The following is a 24,845-nucleotide window of genomic DNA, read 5'->3' on the forward strand; positions in this document are numbered from 1 at the left end:
GGAAGCTGCAAAATGGGCAACGTGGCCTCCACCAGCCCTAAAATTTCGTAACCAAAGGGCAAAGAGAACAGTTCCAAAATGCGCAGAAGTACCGGTGACAGTCACCGCCCTCCTCCCGCTGAGCCGCCGAACGACGGGGGTTCTACGTTCACACAGTTGGAATCGACGCTCCCTCTGTGCCACCGACTACTTCTAATCCGCGTTATAAAAAAAGTCTCGGAGAAGCACAAAGTTGCCTGCCCGCTGCACGCCCCCTGCCCGCGGCCCCATCGCCCCCCTGCCGCGGGCACCCGGGCAGCGCAGCCGGGGGCGTCACCGCCGCTCCCCGCGGGGCCCCGCCAGCGCTCGGAGCCCCCCGCCCCGCCGGCTGGCAGGGGGCCACAGCTCGACGGGGACGTGTCCCCCCTGGGGGGGGGTGGGGGCCGGGACGCCCCCGGCCACGCGCGCGCTCCCCCGCCCCCGGCCACGCGCGCCCGGTCCGGCGGCGGCGGGCGGTGCCGCCAGGTGCGCCCGCCCCGGCGCGGCCCCGGGGGGGCGGCCGCGGCTCCTCGCCCCACCCCGCCGCGCCGGGAGCTCACCGCCCCGCGGCTGAAGTCCGGTACCGCCGCGCCGTGCCGGGGGTGCCGTCACTGGGCGCTTCCAGCATGCTCCTAAGATGGCGGTAGCGGCGGCGGGCGGCGGCGGGGGCGGCCGGGCGCAGCGCAGCGGCTGGCTGGAAGTTTTGGTGCGGGAGCGCTGGCACAAAGTGCTCGCCAACTTGGGCGGCGAGGCGCTGGTGCTGAGCGGCGAGGAGCGCCCCGACGGCGCGGCCCACAACGGCCTGGGCGGCGATGGGGCGGCGTGCCGCGGGGCCGAGGGCGGCGGGGGGGCGGCGGCGGTGCGCACCGCCTTCACCGACCCCCCCGAGCAGGTGCCCGAGGCCGTCTCCAACAAGAAGCGGTGTGTGAAGGTGCTGAAGCAGGAGCTGGGCGGGCTGGGCATCAGCATCAAGGGTGGCAAGGAGAATAAGATGCCCATCCTCATCAGCAAGATCTTCAAGGGGCTGGCGGCCGACCAGACCCAGGCCCTCTACGTGGGCGATGCCATCCTGGCCGTCAACGGCACCGACCTGCGGGATGCCACCCACGACGAGGCGGTGCAGGCGCTCAAGCGGGCCGGCAAGGAGGTGCTGCTGGAAGGTAGGGGCGGGGGCCGGGGGGCAGCCGGGTCGCCGGCACGTCCCGGGGCGGCGGGCTTGGGGGGGCAGGTGGGCTCGGCAGCCGGAGAGACGGCGGAGCCGAGCCGAGGGGGGTGAGAAGGTGCCTCCGTGCGTCTCGGTCCGCTCCTCCGGGCGTCGTTCCAGCAGGGAGAGCTTACACCGCGCCGGGACCCCCGACGGTACGCGTTAAGGACGTGGCCCCTCCGGCGGGGACAAGCGCGTTACCGGGCAGCCGGGCGGGAAGTTTCCGGCTCCGAAGCAGCCGACGGAGCCCCCCAGCCCCGGCCGGTAGCGGCGGCGGGTCGGCTCCAGGGTGAGAGCCTGGCCGAGCCCCTCCGGGTGAGAGATCCGCGGGATCTGCCGTCTGCGCGTTTTCGTGGCTTTTCAGCCCAAGAAAGGGGGGGGAGTTGGGTGCCGGGAGAGGACAGGGTACGGAGTAAAGCGACCCCCCGGACCGTAAGGGCTTGGGAGACTTTCCCCCAGCCCAGCCATCTGGAAATGCCCGCCACCTCTCTCTCCCCCAGTTCCTTCCACCACCCCACTCCCGACTAGGGATGAGGGAGGCAAAGAGACTTGGACGAAGCTGGCAGTGCCTCCCTGACACGGTAACTGTCCCTGCAAAGCGGTGGCTTTCCTTTCTCGAGGGTGACTGAAACGGTTCTGGAAGGAGTAGCCTCAGCAGCTGAGCCCAGAGTAAGGAGCAGACGCTGGTGTGTGTGCGGGGAGGGTGCCCGCCCCCCGAACAGGACGGGTGTTGGGCAGGGAGCAAGTAGAAGCAGAGCCAGGTTCCCCAGGACGGTGAGTTCCTGAGAGGTGTTCACAGGTGTTTGATCCTTGTCTTCTTACAAGGACTAATTTACTTGCTCCACCTGAGAGTATGAACAGCTTCAGAAAGGCCCTTGGCGCACGGATTTGGTAAAGCGATTAACACACTGGCTGAGAAGTTCATTTACCTGGAGGTCAGTGGCATCTGAGGCACGCTGCTGTGCTGTCCTTCCCTGTGCTGTCCGTTGCCTTCCTCCAAGCCATCCGTGCTCCCACCTCCCTGTGCCTGTAGCCCCTTTGCTACCACATGTTTTTTTTCACGTGTGTCTTCTTGGTGCTCCTTCAGAGAAGCAAAGGAGGTGCTGCTGCTGGTTAGGAGGCGCAGCTGAGGGTCACCCCTGAGCAGCCGGCTATGGCAGAAAGTTACAGAAAAAGTGTGAAGGGAAGACAGGAGGACCAAACATCATCTGCAGTCATGTGTGCTGAGAAACTGGTGTTCTCCACTTGACAGTGAAAACTGTGAAGGAGTTAGTGCCCCATGAGGATTTAAGAAGCTGAGGGCAATTGTGTCTCCCCTCCCCGCATGCCCAGTGCTGCTCATGGGACCAAAGTGCATAGCGTCCTCAGTTGCTGCAGCTGAACTGTTGATAAAGATACCTGTGAAGTCTTAACAGGAGCTTCTTTTTGAGGTCTGAATTGAGGCTGTTGCATCTAAATTCTGTCCCTGGTTTGTTTTATGCAGTTTAAGGGCTTCCTGGGGTGCAGGCCAGGCAACCGCTGAGCTTTGGTGTGATCCAATGACAGCACATCACATCGTGCTTGCAACGGTCTCCCTCCCTCCTTGTAGTGCCTGCACTAACCACCTGAACAGGCTGCTGCTGTACCAGTCTTTAAAAAAAATCCCTCAGTTTTCTTCCCGGTAAGAGTGAAGATGAAGCCGTTTCAGCGTGGACTCAGCACCCTCTTTCTCTCCCCTCCTTTCATCGCAGCTGTTTTCTTGCATTTTCTTTGCTCTGTGAAGGCTGATGTGCCTCAGTGGATGTTTCTGCAATTGAATTTGTAATTTGTAAATTGAGAGTGTATTTCAGTAGTCATCCCTCTTCAGATTTAAAATACTCTGGCACTGAACTTAGTGTTTTGTCCTGCCTTTCTCTGGCTATTTCAGCGGAGTAACCAAAATGAGAGTTGGCCACAGCATTGCCCCAGAGACGCTACTCCCTTCAGCCAGGAACCTCTCTACATGAATGGCTTGTGTGAACACTCAGTATAAAACAGTTCTCTGGGATTCAATGTCTAACTTTGAAACTCTTTCTTTGGTAGTGCAGTCTAAACTGGTCTTTTTACTACTAAAGCAAGGAAAATCCAAAAGGTTTTTTTCCCTTTAAAGTATAGGAGGGAGAGCCTTGATCTTCCTTTTCTTCCAGACAATAGGAATTTGCCATTTCCCGACTTCTTAGAGAGTTGTATCACAAAAAAGCAGCCTGTGCTGGGGCAGGCGAGACCCCTGTGCAGCTCCTCTCTAGGATCTTTCTCCAGTTGACAGAGCAATGCCAGCATGTGTTCCCAGGGTCAAAAATGTAACATTGACTTTTTCAGGGAGATTCTGAGACTTGCTTGTGACTTCCAGAAAGCCAAATTTGCAAAGGCACGGCAAGGTGTGAAGCACAAGGGGTACATTTCATGGTGCAACAGGGCTCTGGGTATTACCCAACGCGTTGTGCATTCCTCGAAAAGGTCTTACAGTTGAATTTCATAGGGGTTATCAGCAGTGAAGATGTGGTCAGTATGGCTCAACAGACCCACCATCAGAGTGCTGGAGCCTGTCTGTTATATAGTGTCCTTCCTAAAATTGCTTGCTCAGTGAAATGAGGCATTTACTAACTCAGCACTAAACTGTAGTCTCTCCTGCATTCCTGTGTGGGGAGGAAGGGAGCAGAAAATCCCTCCCCAGCCCTCTGCACTGTGTGTGGGCAGCAGGGCTGGCACTGGGGTGGGTGGCAGGAGGAGGAAGGCCTAAGAAAAGGGGAAGGGATGGGGCAATGCTTCGTTTTAACAGTTGCCCCTTTTGCTGCATTGATCGTTGTCTCCGAGCTGTGGGAATAAGAGATTGCATGCTGAAGGTTTAGGGGTGGCACGGCTGCCGTAGCTGTGCTGGGGAGGGGGCGTGGGCACAGCTGTAAAGCACACTGGGAGAGGTCCTACTCTAGCAAATTTAATAGCCTTGCAAAGTTGTTCTGTCCTTTCATTTTCCATTGCTGAAGGACACCAGTCTGTTGCAGTCCTCACTTGTGTAGTCCAGCTGCTAAGCTAAAGTATCCGTTCCTTCTTACAAGTCTGATCTGTGGCATTGGCCAGGGTGCCTTGAAATCAGGTTGGATTTGGTAAATGGAAGGGAAATAAGGCAACAGGCGGCATTGCCATAGGAGGAGCTGTAAGGCAAAAGATTCAAGACGAGAGGGAGGTGATAGTGAGGAAGGACCTGAGCCCTAAGAAATCCTACTCTCTCCTCATCTGCAGGGATGGACCTCTTCTGCCTGCAGGGTTTTAATTTCCTGTGAGCTTTCCGTCACAGCTTGGGCACAGGTGCAGGGGAGCAAAGCAGCCAGTGAGCAGGGGTAGGGGAAGCACTGGTGTTGTGCTTGTCAGCCCTGGGTGGCTTCTCAGGTGTTCAGAACATCAGGACGGAGCTTCTCGACCGCGTTCAGGAGCGCAAATAATTCCCCTATGTGAGAGATGAGACAGCCTCCTGGTACAGTGCTTATTTGAAGGCGTGGAAGGCAGCTAAAATTATCATGACAGCTATTGTTTGTACATATAATTTCCCTGCGGTTCTGTTAAATCGGGTCTTCTTAAATAAGCACTTTGGAAAATCAAGCAGCCTCTCTTGTGCCATGTGAAGCACATTACATTCAAGTGACTCTCAAGACACGAAAGGTGTTTGCTTTTATCAGAGCATCCTAGATGAGAGCAGTCCCTTGGCATGCTCTGTAGTCAAGCTGGTTGTGCATGTATTCTCTACGTGTTCGGTGAAAAAATGAAAAATTGAGGTAGCCTGTGCTGATGTCAGACAGGACCCTTCTGCATGATGCTGTATTTGGATGTGGTGAACCCCCCCCCTCCCCACATTAGTATGTTTTTTGCTAGCTGGCTGCAGGATATTTGTTTCAATTGCATCACTTCCTAACTTGTTAAATGTGTGCGGATGAGCTTCTGCTGATGGTGGTGGAAGGTACGTAGCAGGAAAAGGAGTATCTTCTAAGTGTTGCTAGAGTTTTTAACTGGTTTTGAGCGATTCCCAGTTAAGCTAACACAATTGCAAGGTAGGGCTTACAGCTCCCGTGAGAAGTGGCGCTCGCAGCCTGTGTGGGTTTGCAGAAATTTCCCACTGAGAGGCAGCCTCCTGCATTGTGAATTTTAGGGTATGGATGGTAGACTATAGTCCCCTCTTCTCTAGCCCTCTTGAGCATAATCCACAGCTTTAAAGCAATGTGAGAATAAGCATGGTGCAGCCTGTACCATAGTAACATGTATTATTTTCCAAACAATATTCCTGTAAGAATTGTAAGAATTCTCCCCTTCCTACCCTTTTAAAATTTTGTTTGGGTGAAGCGAAACAATTTTGCTTGTGTGAATTACATGATCAAATAATGTAAAATGGGCAAGGGCTACTTGTTGACTGTATTTTCCTATCTTATCTATGTTTTCATTTTCTTTCAGTAAAGTACTGACAACAGGAGATTTCTGGGGGTTAACAAAATACAATATTTATCCAAGAAAGTGTGTCTCTTACAAGTATAGGGAAAAAATGAGGCACAGGGCACTTAATAAGTGCCTACGTGACATAAATACTTACTACAGTCAGGGCTGTAAATCTCAGTGATTACAAGTTGTATGCATAGTTACTCTTTACACTTCTAGTAAATGTAAGGAGGAAACACTTGAACTTTTTTTTTTTTTTTTTTTTTGGTGCCAGCGAAATATCAGTTAGGGAAATGCTTTATACTTGGAGGTTGTAGCATGTTTCATAGCCTGTGTAGCTGCCCTTGGCACACATCAGTTTGAAAGTGAAATTGAAAGGGAAAGGAGCAGGTAATCTTATTCTCAAGAATGGCAGGTCTAAGCAGTCCCTGAGAATCTCGGGTCTGATTGTTTCAGCTGCCTGCAGCTGATGGGGAAGCTTGAGTGGGAACACTTGATGTGTCTTTCATTGATTAGATTAGATTACAAGCTAATTTAGCAGTCCAGACAGCCTGTATCACTTTTCACAGATAAGAATCAGTACATCTTCTTGCAGTAAATCTGGTACAAGTTCTTTTTCTCGGTTACTGTAACAAAAATAAGGCAGTTGTGGGCAACACATTCTTGGATTTATTTGAACCAAGTGCAGGGTGCCCCCTCAGCCCACCCACCTTGGAAATAATATACTAAGTCCTATAGAAGGGACTTAGTACCAGCTCCTTAAGGGCGCTTAGAAGATTAAATGTGTCTAGGGATCTGGGATTCAATTGCACATACAGAGTCTACATGTTAAGTATCATTAGAAAAAAAAAAAGCATTTTTTAAAATCCCAGCAGTAATTCCTTTGTGGAAGATTAAATCGAAAACTTGGTATAACTCTTTGAAGAATCTTTAAACTGTTAGAGTAAAATTGAAAGCTGAAGGCTTTTGCTATGGGGAATGAAACAGTGTTTGTATCTTAATTTTGCTGTGGCAGATGCCTTTTCATTGAAGGCCAGTCCCACCTTCCCAGGAAGGCATTTTTCCATGAGTGATGGCCAGCAGCACTGGCCTCCCCCCATCCCTGCCACCCACTGGGTTTGGGTCAGGAACGCTTGCTGCATGTCCGTCCCGAGGGAGCTGGTGAGGAGACTCCGTAATTCAAATTAGAGTTGGATTTGGAACAGCCCAATACAGGTACTGATCCCAGTAGGCTAATGGTTTCAGGTATAGGTTGGGAACAATTTAAAATTATTATTTTTTTTTTTTTACTTTCTTAATCTTGCTGTTTTCATAACACTTGGTGTGGAGTTTCTCCTGGTAGTAATTTATCTGTAAATTTGACTGTAAGTATAACATCCATTTGCGTGCATTCAGAGTTCATAAGTGTTGGGGAGTTAACACATTATTTCCATTCCATTTTTCTAATTTAGATTTCAGATCGTAGGATTATTTTATACTTTATTCTGCAAGATTATGTTGCCATGGCTACTTGTTAGAACTGGTATAGCTACTTAAGGAGAAGGGAAATCAGAGGAAACAGTAGTTCAAGAGAGCAATGGCATATGTAAATGAACAAAATATGATGGGAACAAAGCTGTCCTGGCACTGCATGGGAGACTGGCTTTCCAAATCTGAAAAAAATTCTTCAAGCATCTCAGAAAAATAGTTGGTGAAGAAGGGATGGCAACGGTTTCTAGAACATGCAAAAAGTCTGAACTATATATCATATAGGGTTTGTGAATAGCCTATATAATGCGGTTTTGCTGGCCTTGATGGGGTAGGTGGAGGTGAGTGAGAGTCACCTCTTATCTGCTCCTGACCCCCCACTGGTCTTGTTACAGCAGCTGTAGCTGGTGTGAAGTGAGCTTCACTTGGCTCAGCTGTGCCACCTCTCCAAACCTTAAATGATGTCAGGCAGAGAAAAACACTGCTGTCAGCATGAGCTGTGTCTGTACTAAGGGTCTTTGCCAGGACATCTGTACTTTGAGCAGTCAGGGAGAGCGTCATACTGTTGTGGTGGATTGGGAAAGAGCTAGGAGCCTGAATAGTAGGAATAAGTAGTCTGTTTTGGCAGGGGGACAAAGGTCGTTAATGGTAGAGATGGGAAGGTACATCAGGGGAGTGGCAGCATTTGTACATGCCTTGAGGAGCATCACTGCAAGGAGGGGGTTAGAAGATGTTTGAGGTAAGGCATGGCTAATTTGGGCTAGAGAAGTGGGTGAGAAACTACAAGGTATGTAGAAAGTGTGGAGTGCTACGTGTCGGAGAGTGTGTTACGAGCCTCCTTTGTGCTCTTAAATTAAATGGCTGTCAGCTGCTATTTTGCAGGACTGAGAAAGCTGTTCTGTGAGGCTTGGTCTCCATGCTTCAAAAGATGGTTAATGGCCCTGCCTTCTGTGCCTTGCACTTCTGCAAGAGAGAGGATTCCTTGAAATTACGGCTCCCAGCAGCTTGCAACCTCTCAGTCCAGCAACACTGAATAATGAACGAGGATGCGAGAGTTTTTTACCTAACTCTGCTTGCAGGAGAAGTTGGGAAAAGACAAAATTGGTTAGTCCATTGTCTGCTTAGCTTTCAAAACATACTTTTCTCCAGAATGTAAGTTAACAGACTTGCTTACAAAAGGTTTAATCAACTGTGACTAGTCCTTCAGATTGCTTTACCGCTAGGTAGGTATTGCCTTGCTGTTGGGTTAAGTTTGTTCCTTCACGTAAATTAAATTAAGGAACATAATTTCTGCATAACTTTTTGGCAGAGTTGAATTTCCGGCTGCTGCTACTGTACATTTCTGTTACGGTCTGGCTTTAATTTTGTCTGTCTTGAACTACTGAACTCGTTACAGCTTTCACTGCGCATACACTAAGGGCACGACAGGGTAGGTCACTGCCAAAGCAACACATCTGTATTGTAGCCATTGAATAAAGTGGAGTTCTTAATTGTAAGGAAATGAGCCAGAACAGTAGATGTGGAGAAACTATCTCTGATTAGAAATGATTAACATACAGCACACTCCTTCTAAAAATGTTGTGCAGCTTTTTGCTGAACTGTTGGAAGTTACGCTAGCTGGCACAGCTCTAAAAGTCATCAGAACTAAGGCTGTGGCTGGGTTTATTCCTCATGGCTCAGGGATGTTTCCGTCTAAAGATGATAATGTATTTGAGCAGTGAGTCTGCTTCAGGCACCACACAGGTGAGTAACTTGTGTGTGTGTGCATCTGTGTGAATAGCTTCTGTTCACTTTAATAGCATGCTAAAAAATGGTAAATTCCTGGTATGGGTATCTGAGAAACAGGATCCTTTTTCCCAAGTATCCAAAAGTTAGAGAAATAATATAAAAATAAAAAAAGGACTGTATCAGAATATGAATTCCCTTTGGCAAAGGAGGCACTACTTAACTGATTTGCTTCAACAGATAACGTGACCTCATGGGACTATTTATCAGCCTTGTGCACTTTCAGGGAAACGGGACCATTAGTTAAGCTTTATGTTCATTTGCCATAGGCATCTTCTGCTGGTGCAATACCTATTTTGGCTTTTAACATAATCAAGTAGTTATGAGGGAGTATTGAAAGCTATACTGTGGAAATAACATACCTCCACTCTTGTCTGAGTTATTTCAATAATAGCTGTTTTCAGGATGATTTACTATCCTAACACCTGTGTTTTAACTGCCATTGGCTCGGATTCTGCAAGTGGAGCAAGAGGCAGCTGTGAGAAGATGAAGATGCTGGAGAGGTTTACTGTTATCCAGCATGTAGCTTAGGAAGCTGCTGTAAACTAATAGTTTTACCTCAGGCAGCGAGAGTTTATCTGTTTATCCTGGAGTTTGGGCTTTAATCACTGTGAAGCAGCCTGGAAGGATGGAGCTGGTAGGGGGGCTGGCAGGACAGCAGTGGCAGATGTGATTTCCCTCGTAGCAGGCAGCTTCCCGTTGGTCTTACTCTTGTCAGGCAGGAGCCAGCAGGATCCTTCTCTTGCTGACATGAAGCCAAAGGAGGGATTTAATTACTGGATGTTCAGGAATATTTTCCAGGAATGAGGTGAGCAGGATTTACCTTCAGTACTTGCTGCTTGAATTGTTTGTGTGTGGCTTTTTTTTTTTTTTTTTTTTTTTTTTTTTTTTGTTGATTTGGGGGATGTTTTGTTTTGTGGGATTATTTTTTAGGTTTGTTTTGTTTTGTGGGTTTTTTTGTTTGCTTTTTTTTTTCCGTGTTGGGTATGCTGTGGACAGAAAAATGGCTTCCAAATTACCGTTGTTTCCCAAAGAACACATGATTCTTGGTAACTCTCCGCCCCTTTTGACTTATTTGTCCTGTCTCATGCAGTGACAGATTTTCCTGGTACCCAGCCTCCTCCATCAGCGATATGTGGCTAGGATGGAGGGGTGTCTCTAGAGAACCAGCAGGATTCCTGTAGGATTACCTACTATATAAATATGTACCTAGGCACAGAGACACACACCATAAGGTGTATTTATATGCATACTTCTGTAATGAACAACACCATCAACAGGCTTCCCTTGTTTGAGGCTTGACCTTCAAATGTGCTTGAAGACAACACGGTTGCTACCAGCTTTACGCTGCTGGGGTTTTGCCAGGTCTGGAGGGGCTGAGCTAGTCCCTGTGTTACCCATCAGGTCTCTGCTGTGAGGGCAGCATGGTGGGCTGTCCTGGCTGTATGGAGGGGCTTTACGTATCACACCTCTGTGAAGCCTCTTCCAGAGCTGGGGATGTCACTGATTGTGAGCTCCGTCGAATAAAGTCAGGAAGATGTGCTTACTGCAAGAGAAGGGAGCAAGCTTCAAGCTGGAATGACTTGGATGATGACAGCAGGCTCTTGGTGAAGAGCTCCAGGTGTTATTAATGTGCTTTGCCTGAATTAAACCCATCTAGATTTCAGAAGCTTGGCTAAATGGCTGGTCCAAGGGTTAACATAGCACAAATTCTCCGAACAGCTGAGGAAGTCCTGACCACGGTGGTGGGGACAGACACAAGCAACACTTAAACCTGCGGACAAACCTCAAGGTGCTGCAGATGCCACAGCTAATCTGCTTGAAGCCATTGTTGCTTTTGTGGCTTTTGCTGGCGCCGTCTTTAGGGACAGCGATTGAGTTGCAGGCTGATGCTGGTATATTTGTAGCCATGGCTCTTGTCTAGCCCTGAGGGGGAAATCTGTATTCTTTTAAAAATTTAAAATTTATATTTTAAAAGAGAAAAGAACCTCATAGTAACTTCAGTTGTCTTCATGTTTGTGGAACACTGGAGAAATGTCTGACCAAAAAGGCAATAAAAGAAAACAACATTTTAACTCTGGAAGAATGCAAGTTAAAGAAACTAGGTTTAAGAAGTTCCTAGTCCATTCAGTGAACAGCTATCTGTATAAATAAGCAGACGTAAGTGATGTATGAGGGCAGGTCATGAAGAAAACGTTGCAGTAACAAACGAGTGGATTTTCCACTTAACACGTTAAAATCAACCCTGAAAGGCTCCGTTAAGGAAAGCCATAAATTGAAGTTCTAAGAGATAGCATATAAAATATCCCTGAAACTCAAAATGATCCTATGTCAGTTTTATCTTTTCCTTTCACTGTGTTATATCTATTTTAATAAACATGTGGGATAGACTATCAAAAGAGCAGCACTTTGTCTGTGAAGCCTTGAGGAAATAAATAGTGAGTTGGGCATATTGTAAACCTCACCCAATAAAAATAAACTTAAATTGACTCTGGTCTTTGCCTGTGTAAGGACTGCTATGCTAGGACCATTCTGTGTTGATATGCTAGGCATACCTTGAAATGTTAGTATTTAATGCTTGAGCTTTCTTTCAAATCCTTGCAGAGCTTTTTGTTCACGTGCATAAATGGTCTTAAGACCTTAGAAAGGTTTCAAGGTTCACACTCTTAATAAAATATTGAGAATAAATACCTTTTGGGTTTTGAGGAAGGAAAGGAAGGGTTGACCTGAAAACATACAAGTTTCTGTGGAAATCTTTACAATGTTTTAATTTTGAAATGGCATTTTATATTTAAAAAGAAAGCAATTTGCTTTCAAAAGGCTAATTTGAACTTGCTTTTTTTCTAAGTAGGATTTTCTGTATGGAATAGCAGAGAATTGCCCAATGTACCTTCTTCTCGTGGAAAATCTTTGCAATTGTGCCATATTTATCAACAGGCAATTTTCATGGCCGGAAAGTTTTGACCAACTCAATGCAGTAGTTTTTTTCCTCACTTTCTTAAAATGTGTAATTAATTTTTATAATTAAAGGTATTTATTCTGTTCTTTGGAAACGTTACACATGCTGTTCTCCTTAATCACTTTGTTCTGTTATTTTTCTATCAATATGCATGTTGTGCAAAATGGATAAGGATGTATATTTGGTACGAGCCAAGACAGATATGTTTCCAGTGGGGAAGTCACAAGTGAAATATTACATGAATTCCTGTAAGAAATTTACGTTTGATCTTTTCAGTTAGTCATAGTTCTGGGGCTATGCTTCGTTGTTTCCGTGAAGCTCTTATTAGAAGTCTTGATTTCAGAGGGAAATGAGGAAGAAACTTCTTGAGTCTCTAAAGCTTGCCTAAAATAGCTCTTCTAAGTGTAATTTTAATACCTCCTCAATGCAGCTGTAAATTAAATTGGGCCACTACCTTTTTAGGTCTTGCTGTGTTGAAGACTTTGTGTAGAATTGTATGCACATGAAGGAATCAAGAAGTGTTCATGAAACCATGAAGGGTGGGAAATTATTTCTGTGGGGGACTATACAATGAATTATTTTGTTTTTTATTTTCCCTTTGCTTTCTGTTCACTATTGTGTTGGCTGATGTTGGTTTAAATGTCACTGTTTAATTCCAGAGCTGACCTAGCCCTGGTGTTGACACAGCTATAAACACCTATCAGCGATTCTGTCATGGGCACAAGGTACAGGTGGGTAAACACATATAGCATATGCCATGAGCTTGCATGTGTTTTGTACATGCATTTGCTCATATCCAAGACAGAATTTGTTTGTTGTCAGTGCTGTATAGATTAAGTTAATTGTTCTATGAAAATGGAAATAAATAGAATCTTGATAATACCTGCTCTGAAGGAGTTTCTGGGTTGGTTCATTTGCTGGAGTGCTTTGCAGGAGGCTGCACCTGCAATTTTGTTTTTTCTTAGGGTCAGTGTTCTCCACCCAGACCCCACTGTCTGTGTCTGGTTGTCTGCAGCCAAGCCTCCAGCGATGGGTGGGTGATAGCCAGCTAGTGGGGACAACCTTCCATCTGCTAGAGAGTGCCAAGAGAGGGGAGTGACTGTGGAACAGAAGGTAGGAGAGCAAAAGCTGCCTCCTCTTTGAGTTGGCATGAGCTTTCCCATTGATTTCCATGGGATTAGGGTATTTTTTACAAAGCAATATTGACGTAAATCTCTGATGGGGGAAAAAGAGGTGTCTCTGATACCTACTGCATTCATTCTCCTTTAAAATAATACAGACAGTTCTTTGGTCCTTCCTGGGTGACTCACTTCGCTGGCTTCCTGCATGGCTGAACAAACCCGCTCGCAAGCTTTTCAGTTGAGCCTCTCTGTTAACATGCTGCTTTACTGTGCTTAGCAAACCTGACTCAGTACTCCCCCTCTGCAACCCTTTTGACTTGTCCCTCCTCCCTTTCCGCTGCCCCAAAGACCTTGTAAAAGCAGCATTGTAAAATAGATGCGGCAGGAGTTCAGTCTCTGAGTTCGGTCATTTTGTGCAATAATAATTGATTAAACAATTGTTCTTTCTTAATCTACTTTTCTGTGCTAATCACCAAGGTTGAATAATTCGGCGCAGTCGGATCTGTGCCTAAGCTGTGGGTCCTTGTCTCAATCAAAACGTTACTTCTGAAACCTCCACAGTTACTTTCAAACTCCAGGGTGACAGAGACTGTATCACCAGCTTTCCAAAGGGTGTTTCAGGTTTTCTTTCTCGTTTAGAGCTAAGCTCTGACCTCTGCAACATGTGTTTTAGACACACTAAAAATAAAGTTAAACTGGATCAGGAAGCAGTCATTGTTTTTGGAGACAACAAAAATGTAGTTGCAGGTGAAGGCTGGTTTGTAGAGCTGTGTTTTCTCCAAAAAGCTGCGCCCAGCAGAAATTTGACGGCTTTCCTGTTGAACGGGAGTTTTCTAAGTGCCCTCCTGCCCTCTCTGTAGCACTGCCAATGCACACATGGTTCTCCTGGACAAACTAGTTTGCTACTACCTTGGTGCCATTGCAGTCTGTAACGCCAGACTGTGACAGTCACCAGAGATATTCTGGGTTTGCAGAGTACACCAGGCCCAAAGTCTCTGCGTGTCTTGCCTCTGACCCAATGATACAATGCTCCTCTTGCCCCCACGCCAACCCCCCTCGTTTTTTCTGGATGTCATTAACCTCCTTTCTTGCCTCTTACTGCATCATTTAGGGTGGGAGGCAGCATCAGAAAAAGTTTGATGTTTGTCAGCCTGATTATGCAGGAAAACCTGCAGTTGTAGCTGAACAAGTTAATTGCATAATCAAAACGTTTGCTTGCAGACTTTATCCCGGCTGGCTGCTTTGTGTGTCGAAGGCTGGCAGATCCCTGGTGGGCATCAGCGCTGTGTCAGGGCAGGCTCCATCAGCTGCTGATGGCCACCTGGCAAACAGCCAGACCTGATGGTTTTCTTTATCTCTGAAGAGGTGCTAAGTTGCAACCACAGTTCAAGAGTGATTGAAAAGTGACAGAATTGGTATCGTCACAAGACTGTACATAAACTGTAAGTCTGCTGTGTTTCGTGTCTGAGGTCTTGGGGGAATTTGGGTTAGCTCGGGAGCCCTGAGGTCTCCAGACCTGGAATGCAACCCAATTACCTTGTGGTTTCTTTCCTTTTAAATATAGGCATCGTTAGAATGTATAGTGAGCTGAAATTAACCCCTGGTTTTAAACTTGTAATCGTAGGTTTGGAAGAGCATTGCAAAGAAAGCTCTTACAGTATTACATGAAGAGTAGCCAGTTAAGAGCATAATAACAGATTCAGGAAAGTCAGGTGAGACACAGCTCTGCAGTAATAACTCCATGCTTTTTGAACGTTATTCCCTTGATAAATGCTAGGAAAAAAGGGTAATGTGAGTCTGATTCAACAGGCACTTCAGCTGCAGTGCCCCTGGCATCAGCTCCTCAGGGGTTGAGTTCTGGCAGAAGGACCCCCATGGTGCTGCCTGAGCCCTCTGAACAGTCCTGCTGAAGGACACTGTGAATGACACAGTGGCCAAGGAGGACGGAGAAAAGAAGGCCTGTTCATCTCAGCTTGCTCCAGGGGGACGTTTGCTTCTGCCCCAGGACCACCTGCTACCATGTTCCTGTTTAGTATGGGAGGTGATGGAGGGGACTGAGCTGTGAGGGGCACTGGCAACCCCTCTCAGACCAGCCGTCCTCACGGCTGCCTCACGCTGGAGGATCCATGGCTTCTATGCACAGGTACTCCTTGAAAGTGCTTGTAAAGCAAAAGTAGGTCACACCGTCTCTTCAGCCTTTAAATAAATACTGTGTAATAACAATATGTGAAAATAGATGAAAATACTCCTCTTTGCAGGCTGAAGTGGGGTGGGCAGGCAGCAAGGGCAGGCAGAACGTCCTATCCATCTCTCCGCAGCGTGTGTATAGGCTGAAGTTTAGCATGTATAGGCTCCTCTCGCTGTGCCCTGATCCTGTAACTGCATAGATGAGGATGACCCTTGTGTACGTAACATGTCTTAATTGATTTCATTGAAGCTAAGTTTGGGTAAGACTGTGCAAGACGAAGACATGCGGTTTTGTTTTTCCTCTCCTGTGGGCATACAAGTGCTGATTGCACTATATAAAGCTGCTTGCTCTTGAGTCTGTCGCCATTCAAGGTGAGGAGAAAAAGAGTTTGTGTTTTTATTATCATTCCTCCCTCCCAACCTGTGCTGCACCAAAACAAACAAGCAAACGGTAGCGATTGCCAAGGAGGGAAGAACCATTTTGCAGATTGTAGCTTTTTCCGCTGGACAAATGTAGCCACATTTAACTTGTTTTTAAATGTTGACTATACAAATTAAACTCCCAGTTTACACAGTTGAGATTTTCATGGGCACTCCACACAAGAATTCTCAAAGTGCAGCATTTTGAAATGATGACTTTTGCTAGGAACAGTCTTTGGGGAAATGGGACAGTGCTTGTGTTTTTACCCTTCCCCCTTCGACGCCAGCCTGTGTCAGGCCAGTGATGGGAGCCAAGTGGGAGAACCGTGGCCAGTTCTGAACAGATCGGCCAGCCTGTGTCAGGCCAGTGATGGGAGCCAAGTGGGAGAACCGTGGCCAGTTCTGAACAGATCGGCCTTTGTATCCCCAGCACAAACATCCCTCTTCTTTCCGAGGGAACGGGCAAAACGGGTTCTGACCCAGCGCGACCGGCTGTTTGCGGCTTGTCTGTCAGCAGGAGAGAGACAAGTGCCTCCTCTGCGTCCTGTTAAAACGCTGCTGCAGAGCGAACTGTTGAGCAGGCAGTTAAACAGTTTGGATCTTTGTAATTCAAAGGTTAACATGGGCCACAAGGTATTTCGTCTGTGTCACAAGACTGCCCAAGTCTCTCTGCAGAGGTTTTCTCCTCTGGTTAGAGGCTCACAGCTGCTTCGCTGCCCAGGAGCATAGCATGGAGCCATGCAGAAGCACCAGTGCCCAGCAAAGCTGCTGCTGGTTATTTCTTTTCTTGGCAGCTTAAGTCTTCAAGTGTTTAGTGGGAATACTTTTTGTGGGAGCAAGTTAGCAATGACAAAAGCCAGTAATAAACCTCTGTCATTGCTTGTTACTTTGGAAGATGTGCCCTTGTGAAATTTAGGAGAGCTGGAGTTGATGTAAAGAGTCTAATACTGCCCTTTTCATTTGTATAATGCTTTACACTGATGCTATTCAGGTGCTTGGTATTTTTACTGGTCCTGAGTAAACTCTGTTCAACTGAAGTTACTTCCTAGGGCCCAAGAGCATTTTTCACATTTTTCCTGAGCATGGTGTAGATTGGAGCACTTCTTGCAGTAGCAAGGTGGGATGTCTGAGACTGTGGTTTCAGGCTTTGCCGTGTTGTTAGTATGGCTCCTTTGGCTTTATCTCAATTACCCATCAGAGGAAGAGGAGGAAGACACTTAAAAGCTGTTTCTATCCGGAGCACTGCTCAACTGCTGCATCAGCTGAGATTCCCACTGTCTGTCCTCACAGCTCAGCCTGGCACATTGTAAGCTGCTGAGGTTATTCAGGCTGATCCTATCTGTAGCAAAGTGCTTTGATCACCAGGGCCAATGCTTTTCACACCCTACCAGCTGTGTAGCGAATGTGGTCTGATTTCTGTGTTTTCTAGTTGTGCCCCAGATCATTATGCCTCAGTTAATGGCATGGAACCAGGCTTGGGACATGGGCAGCTGTGAAGCCGGAGCCTACAGGAGATCCGTACATCACCTTCAAATGTTCTGTCTGTATTTGCAGTAGTGGTGATGGACTGTGTGAGGTGGGCCCAGTGGCTGGCTGCCAGGGTAGGCAGTGTTATTAATGTCTAGCAACACTGATTAGAAATCGAATGCTACAGGATCTTTGTGCTGGAGACAATGCCTATGCTTTGTTCCTCTGGCTCACTTGTTAGACTGATCCTTCTCTGCTGCTCTGTGGTTGCAGGCTGGGCAGGGCTTCAGCAAATAAAGCCAAGCGGAACATGCCTTTTCAGGTCTGATTAGCTGGCATGCTCCCTTCTGAGTTGTGGGTTTTGATGTTTGTGCTGTAGAGGTCACAACAGAGGGGAAGTGTGATCGTGGTGCCTTGGCGTGTGGGGTCCTGGCGTGGTCTTCCCTCTGGGGCAGAGGAGCACTGAGCCAGCACAGCGCTAGAATGGATTGCGGCTGGGATGCTGTCGTCACCCACTGATGTTTATTATATGCCATGGGGCAGGAGGGAAAATTCTTCGCTGATACCATCCCCATACCACATCTGCCAGAGAAATCTGTCTCCTTGGTAGTTTCAGACCTTGCTGGGCTTTCTGGCAGCATCCGTCAGCCAGACCGCAGCCCAGGCTTCTAGGTAGACTTTAATTTGCTATCAAGAACTATCATATTAATGGCTTAATTTTATTTTTTAGCAGCTATGAAACAGATTTTATGTGAATGAAAGTGCATTGTTTGAGCACTTGGAGAGTGCAGAAGAGAGCCCTTTACCTCCTAAATTTTTTACGTTCTTGAGTAATTGTGAGATATGCTAACAGGGAATGTGTTTTAACAAGGATGCAGAGCTAGAGGCCACGTGAAATGACATTTTAACCTGTGCTTCTGTCAAGCTGTAAAAAGGCATTTGACTTTGTTTTGAGGGTTAATGCATGGGATGCAGTCTTTGCTCTTAAAGGAATATTATCTAATTGGTTTGGGCTTTTGGTTGAAAGGATAAATCATTCTCACCTTTCCTATGTTTTATATTGTTATTTTTATTGGTAAAATGGACTTGCTTGTATCTTTGAGTGCTTCCTCTTGCTGGCTTTACACTGTGTCTTTTTACTGATTGTGTAGAGACCTTTGCTGTCCCCAAAATCTCAGTTTCTAATTCTGAGCGTTAGAAGGTAATAGGCAGAGAAAGGTGCTTGTGATTTTGTTTTCCCCGTTTTTACAGGTGTTCAGACCTTTAGAGGGGATTCCTCTTATGTTCGGCATTTAGACTACACTGAGCATCCCTGCTCTCAGGATGGGCAGCAGAGAGAGAAACACGCTGAGTGGTCCTTGGGAGATGCTGCTCTCCCTCCTCACTACAGGGGTACTAGCTTGGCTTCCAGTTATACCTATTAGGTGATTAAAGTTATGTGACATAGATCCCTCTCTTACAGCTTTTTTCTTTGTAACCCAAGGACAGTTCTTTATTTCTCAATTCTCACTCATTTACATGGTTCTCCAGAACTGGGATTTTGAGGGAAGCAGTATTTGTGCAGAGCAGGATATAATCTGAAGAGCAGAAAGTGCTACATAGCGTTGTTGTATTGCAAATAATAAGCTGTTTGAGAGTGTTGGTGTGTAATTGTGTTGTATGTTTGCCTTAACAAGAAACTTGCATAAGAAAAGCCCATCCCTGTGCTGCAGTGCACCTTTTTGTGGTTGCACTGATTTAACCATGTGCAATGCCACACCAGAAGCAGGTTTGTGTTTTTGTTGTTTGTTTGGGTTTTTTTTAATTACATGGGCTATAGGTATGCTCCAGAAAAAAAATGTCATCTCTAATGCTTGTTTTTTGGGTGATGGAGTTTACAGGGCAGGCTTGAAAGTGGTTGTGCTGGCAGAAGGGAGCTGTGGACTCCAGCATGAGGCAGGAGAAGCGCTGAGGCTGGAGAAGGAGCCCAGTGAGGTAATTTTGTTGCTGAAGCCAGTGTGTTGTGAAAGTGCAGCCTGAGCTGAGCGGGACTTTCCTGCCCTTCTCCTGGCCTCGGCAGCTCCTTCCTGCTCCTCTACGCAAGCTCTGACAGCTTCTCTGCTGTGACCATGCTGCATGTTGGGGTGCTCCAGGTCCCCAAATCAACTGCCTGGGTGGCAGCAAGGTCAGGGGAAGCTTGAGTTGTTAAGAGGTCCCATTTGGGGACAGCTCATATTTAAGATCCGCGTGAAGCTGTTGTGAAACTGTGTGCGATCGTGCTGAAGCTTGTTTTGTTATTAGCAGCATGCAATGGATGAGGTCTGGTCCTGGTGAAACCAGCTTCAAACACTTGAGTGATGGAGCAGGGCCAGGATCTCTTAGTGTTGCAAATTGTGCCACAGTTGAGAGAAAAAACACCTCTCTCTCTCTCTTTTTTTTTTTTTTTTTTTTGGGGGAAAGCGCTAGACTTCTCTGTGACAATCTTGAATTTTTGGTGTTAATTGTCACCTACAAGTTAGTGTGTTTCTTACCTGCTTTGTAGTCTGCATATCCCATCTTTTATATAACCTTGTGTTGCTGCTTAAGGGATTGATATAAATCTTTCATACAGGCTGTCTCCTGGATTGTGTGTGGGAGTGGGAAATTCTGCAGTAGTTAAAAGGACCTGTCCTGAACAAAGGCTGCGTTGATTTGATAGCAAGAGTGATGATCCTAGAGTTGAAGTGAGGAGCAAGAGCCAGAAAATTAGACACTTCCAGTGGGCGAGAAGAGGGGCAGCCAAGTCTTGTGGTGCCCAGGAGCAAAGCACAGACTCAACTGAGACTCTGGAGTTGTGCATGTTTAAGTGTTGATTCGGATTAAGACAGGATGGGAGACTGAAGTGCAGCAGCTTTACTTGTATACACCTTGCTTAAGGAAAAATACATCTTATTCATGAATGGGTTTATGTACAGGTAATCCCTTAGTTTCATGCTCTTACTAGCCTTGCATAGACATGTCTTAAAAGCTTCAAATTCACTGTGTTCCTGGGCATGCTAAATTTGGTCCATACTGTGCAGCTGGTCACACTCGAAGTGTAGGAATTTTGTGATTTTTTTTTTTTTTTTTTTTTTTTTTTAGTGCTTGCATGGGTCTCAGATGTAGATGACTTGTTCTGTGCTAAACCAGGCCACACTGTATTTACTGTGCCTTCAGGACGTTTAATTATATTGACTTTCCTACCCATTTCACAGAGCTTATAGTTGTTTGAGTTGCTTTGAGCTCTGCAACCTTTCCAAATGCTCTAGTTTATTTATGTAAGATTTTTTTAGTATATTACTTCCGTCTATGTTCAGTCCTTGTCCTATTAATTTTAAGTTGCTGCTTGTCACTTCTTTTGTTTATGCCTTCTTCCTTCTGAGTCTTGGTGACTCCAACCTAAGTGTGCTTGTTCTTTGCACCTCCACCAGTATTTTGCTCCATTGCATGCTCTTCCAACATATTAATTAGTATGGCAATGCTACTCAGAATACCAGGTGTTTGAATGCTTGAAGCCTTCCTTTCTTGGAAAAAAAATATTTAAAACAAAAAATTCACAAAGCATCCCCAGAATTGTAAGAAGATTATCTTCATTAGCTAAATTAGAAAATTATGAAGTGTTGCAAAGATACGAGAAAAAAAGAATGAAACAGCAAAAAATTTGGATTAGCAGGCTCTGAAAGCATCTTGGGAACTTGACTCACTGCTCTGATTGTGCAAAGGGGTAGTGACCCTTAGGTTTGGTTGCAAGACTGACTGCCTCGTGCCTGCAGGATGGTTTTGCATTTTCTTGTTCAGGAGTTACAGCTTCTTACTATGAGGATGCTTTCCAGGTTCTCACACTGGCTCTTCCAGGAGATTGAGTACTGCAGTGCGGAAATGCAATTTTGCATGATCTAGAGACTTTAGTGGGCTCTGTTAATCTGGGCTGAGTTAATGCACATTGGAGAACTTGGGGTGTGGTTGATAACACTTAAAACTTTTCTAGAAGGTTGCTGCTGTGGCACTGACCTCCTTCCACCCCCAGCTGTGTGTTCCTGACTCTTCTTTGTGCAGCTCAGGCATTTATCGGAGTTTCTGGGGGTCTGGTTCAGAGAACTAAACCAGCAATAAATGGGAGCTGTTGCGCTGGCCATGCAGCCCTGAACTGTCCCTTAGGTGAATGCTGGTGTTTTTGTGATCAGGCAGAGAGTTGGTTCACCCAGCTAAACATGAGGTGTCTGTTTTCCTGTTGTTTCATCAACAGGGTGAAAAAGATTCCCTACTCGAGCATCTTTTCTCAACCCTTTGCTGGCTCTGACCCCGCTTGCTTTATGGTCAGAGCTAGTGAATGGCACCTCATGGTGTCCCTTGGGCTTGGGCCAGTTCTCATGATCCCTTTTACAGTTTCTCGCCCAATATAGTGCCCCCAGCGCTGCAGAGGGGATGGCAAACAGTAATTCATGGATGGGACTGAAAAGCTGGCCTGGCACTTTTAAACCTGCTAGAGAAATCATGATTACATGCTAACCAGTTTTAGCCTGCAGCTGGAAACTATGGTCTGTGAGCAGCCACTGAACCCATTGCTTTCAGTGGCAGCAGCCTTCTTCATGTGCTAATCCAGTGTTCTGGGTTGGTGATTTTTTTTCTTTCCCCTTAACTGATACCTTTTAGTATAAGATCAGTTTGTCTGAAACTTTCAGATTCTGGGAAAGTACAAGGAATAAGAACCAGCCAACAGTGAAGGCAGCAAGCCTAGAGATTAGCATGGCTACATGAGTTCCTGGGCTTCAGGTTACCTTTTAAATATCCCTACACAGTGTTAAGCTGAGTGCCCACAAGAAAGTACACAGTGGAGGCAGTCAGAAAACCTTCAGGGAGCTTTGGGTGTAGAGCAGATGAATGGTGGCACTGTGTCAGTTTATCTTAACTGATACAGTAGAATCATCTAGTTTTCCACTCCTCTTCTTGCCTTCTCCTCCTCTCCGCAGTCCCCAGTGGTTGGTGTGAGCTGCCAGTGTCCCTTTCGTTCAGATCAGAGGCTGTGGGGTGATGCTGGTGACACTGGGATGCAGCGCGTGGCACAGGGAGAAGGTAAAGGACCGGACTGCATAGTTGTGCTAGATGCACCCATAAGGATGATTTTTTTTTTCTCTGTACTTTCCTTTTTCTATCTGAGCATAAAATCTTTCACGCTGCATCTCTACATGTATTCCTGTAGTTCTTGCTCTTCCAAGTTCTTTTACCTGGCTCTGCAGGCTTATTTCTTTAGACTTCACAAGCATTTACCTGTCATCCCTCCTTCTCCCTTAAACTTTGCTTTTTTCTTTCTTTTTTCCCCTTTAAGCCAGCACTAAGACAGAGTGCTTAGGCAGCAATTTTGAATACAAATCTTTTTTTCTTTGCTTTCCTGAAGTTGTATCCTCACTGGAAAACATCTTTGGCTGACCAAGGCCTGTGCTCTTTCCTGGAGCAGGAGTGGCTCTGGTAAAGCCTTTCTTGGCTTGTGAACTTTGTGCGTTAGTTACAGAAACTCCTCACCCAGTTTTAGTGGTGGAGCAAACCCAGGTCTCAGCTACACCTTTCTCAGCTCTTTGGAGAGGATGAAGCTATTGAAAGTTCAACACTTCAAAGCCTATCAGTTTTGCACAGGACAGAGGAGGTGGGAGGATTTGGCATCTTTCCTGCAACAACAAAGGCAGCAGGAGGTGCAAAATGTGAGTTTGAGACTCAAAATATTTTTTTAATTTATCTTGAAATTAAACAAGCTGAATCTGGAAAGGAATTAAGGCATTAGTCTGCCTTAAGTTATTTTGGCAAAAGTGTAAGCCCTCTTTACACCAGTATAATATTCCTGGAGGAACAGCATGGACCTCAGAAAGTATCATTCAATTTTGGGGTGAGTAGTTGTAGCAGATCTGCGAAAAAATGTGTCCAATAATGAAATCTTCGTAAATATTGATGTTTACTCCTGCTGGTAAATCTAGAAATCTCCTCTTTAAATGAGGGTGCAGGTGGAGAGGTAGTAAATGTACTGTTTACACAGAGAAGCGTCTCTGAGAAAGTAAAGAACACATCTTCATAACTAATAGAGATTAGCGATGAGGAGTCATCTGCTGTCTAATCCTGGGGACCTGCCTGAGCACAGCAGTGAAGCTAGCAGCTTTCACTTTGGTTCAGGATTTTTGATGGTTTATGCTTGAAAATACCATTCTTAATTTCCATGTCAGAAGAATACAGAGTTTCACAGATGTTTTCAGTTCACATAAAAATAGATAAATGGAAATTTTTACCATCTACTAAAGCTTCAAAGGAAGTAGTTATGTTTAGTTAATTAGTTTTGCTGTTTTAAGTATCTACAATCCATCCTTTCCTGGCTTATAGATTTAGTAAAGAATCCATTACGGAAACGGATAGCCGGCGGGGAGCATAGCTGCCCTGTAAACCCTTTTAGCTGATCGGTATTATGAATTTATGTGAAATGTCAGCTTTGTTCAAATGCAAGAATAAAGAATGCTTTTCTAATGTGCATTCTCTTAATCTGGTGCTTGATCAGAGGTTTTGGCTTCACAACCCAAAGCATAGAGTGGGTGAACAGGAAGCAGGGTAGAAAACAAAAAGGAGACAAAGCACGTTCTTTGCAAAATATATGAGGCCGGTGCCCGGAGAGTTTGGTGGTAAGGGCATGCAGTCAGGCTAGCACACTGTTTTTTTTTCATTTGGTCTGCCTGCATCTGTGAAGTACTCCTGAAAGTGACCCTTCATCCATGTGCAAGAGGAGCCCAATGATTCTCTGTTTGCCTTTTTTCTCTGCTTTCATGTCTTCTGGGTCACCATTGTTCATGGTTTTTTTTTGGTTCCCTCTTCTGTGTGTTGCCTGGTGCAGCATCCTTATTGCAGCAAGCTGTCATTGCCTTTTTGACATTTTCAACACTCAGACATGATTAAGCAGCCTCTGGTGTTTGGGCAAGTTGCTTGCACAAATGCATTGGAGCTGCTGTTTTTGGCGCTTTTTTTGGTTGTGTTTTTTTTTTTACTCAGAAGTTGAACTGCTTAAAACACCTATTATTTTGGCCCTATGCTTTAAGTTAGGAATTTTCTTGCTATTTCTGTTCTATATTTGATTCACACTAGATGCGTAGCCATCTCTGCCTTTCACAAACCTACAGAAAACACAATTTAAGGACTCAGTCCCTGTTTGGTGGTTGGGTCTATTAGAAAAACTGTTAGAAGAACAGTTACAAAACTGTCCTTGTATTCACAGCAATGATATTTTCTACTCCTTTTTTCCCCGTAGTATCTCAATTCCTGGAAACAATGAGGTGAATGTCTCCATCAAAGCAGCATATTACAAAGTAGTATTAATTGAAGGCTGAAGTTGTGCATACAGATGTTTGTGCATCTCTGCACAGTTTTACATCTCTGAAGCTGAGCAAGAGGTATTTGCCCCCTTTCAAAGTCAGCAGTCGCTTTCAAAGATGTTGATTTGAATGGCAGTAAAGCACATTGGGGTTCTCTGGTGGGAAACAGAAGCAAGAAATAAAGTCCACAGAAGTTGTTCTGGCAAAGCCTTGCATCCACTGGGTTTTTAATAATGAAATGATTCTCTCTTAAATTGTAAGGGAACAAATATTGTGGTTCATTTCAATGGGATCTTTAAATATGGTTAATGTACTTCATTTGCTGTAAGAATGATTTTTTGGTTGCGTCTTTAGCAGAAGATCCATTAGATTCCTTTGAATGCACTAGGATTGTAGGAATCTAATCCAAAACCTTCTTAATTTGGTAAGTAAAAAGGAGT

The 24,845-nt window shown here is 45.8% G+C and overlaps 1 protein-coding gene across 1 annotated transcript in view; it reads left to right on the forward strand.

Moving 5' to 3' along the window:
• The first annotated feature begins 517 nt into the window (after positions 1-517).
• The window catches only part of SNTB1 (syntrophin beta 1), a 116,277-nt gene continuing 91,949 nt past the window's right edge, over positions 518-24,845 (forward strand). The window contains exon 1 of the mRNA XM_080378348.1: positions 518-1,178. Within this exon, the coding sequence (XP_080234474.1) occupies positions 656-1,178 (523 nt within the window). The 5' untranslated portion in view covers positions 518-655. The remainder of the gene's footprint in view (positions 1,179-24,845) is intronic.

The sequence above is a fragment of the Falco punctatus genome (genome assembly GCF_963210335.1).
Source record: "Falco punctatus genome assembly, chromosome: 3".
Taxonomy (NCBI): domain Eukaryota; kingdom Metazoa; phylum Chordata; class Aves; order Falconiformes; family Falconidae; genus Falco; species Falco punctatus.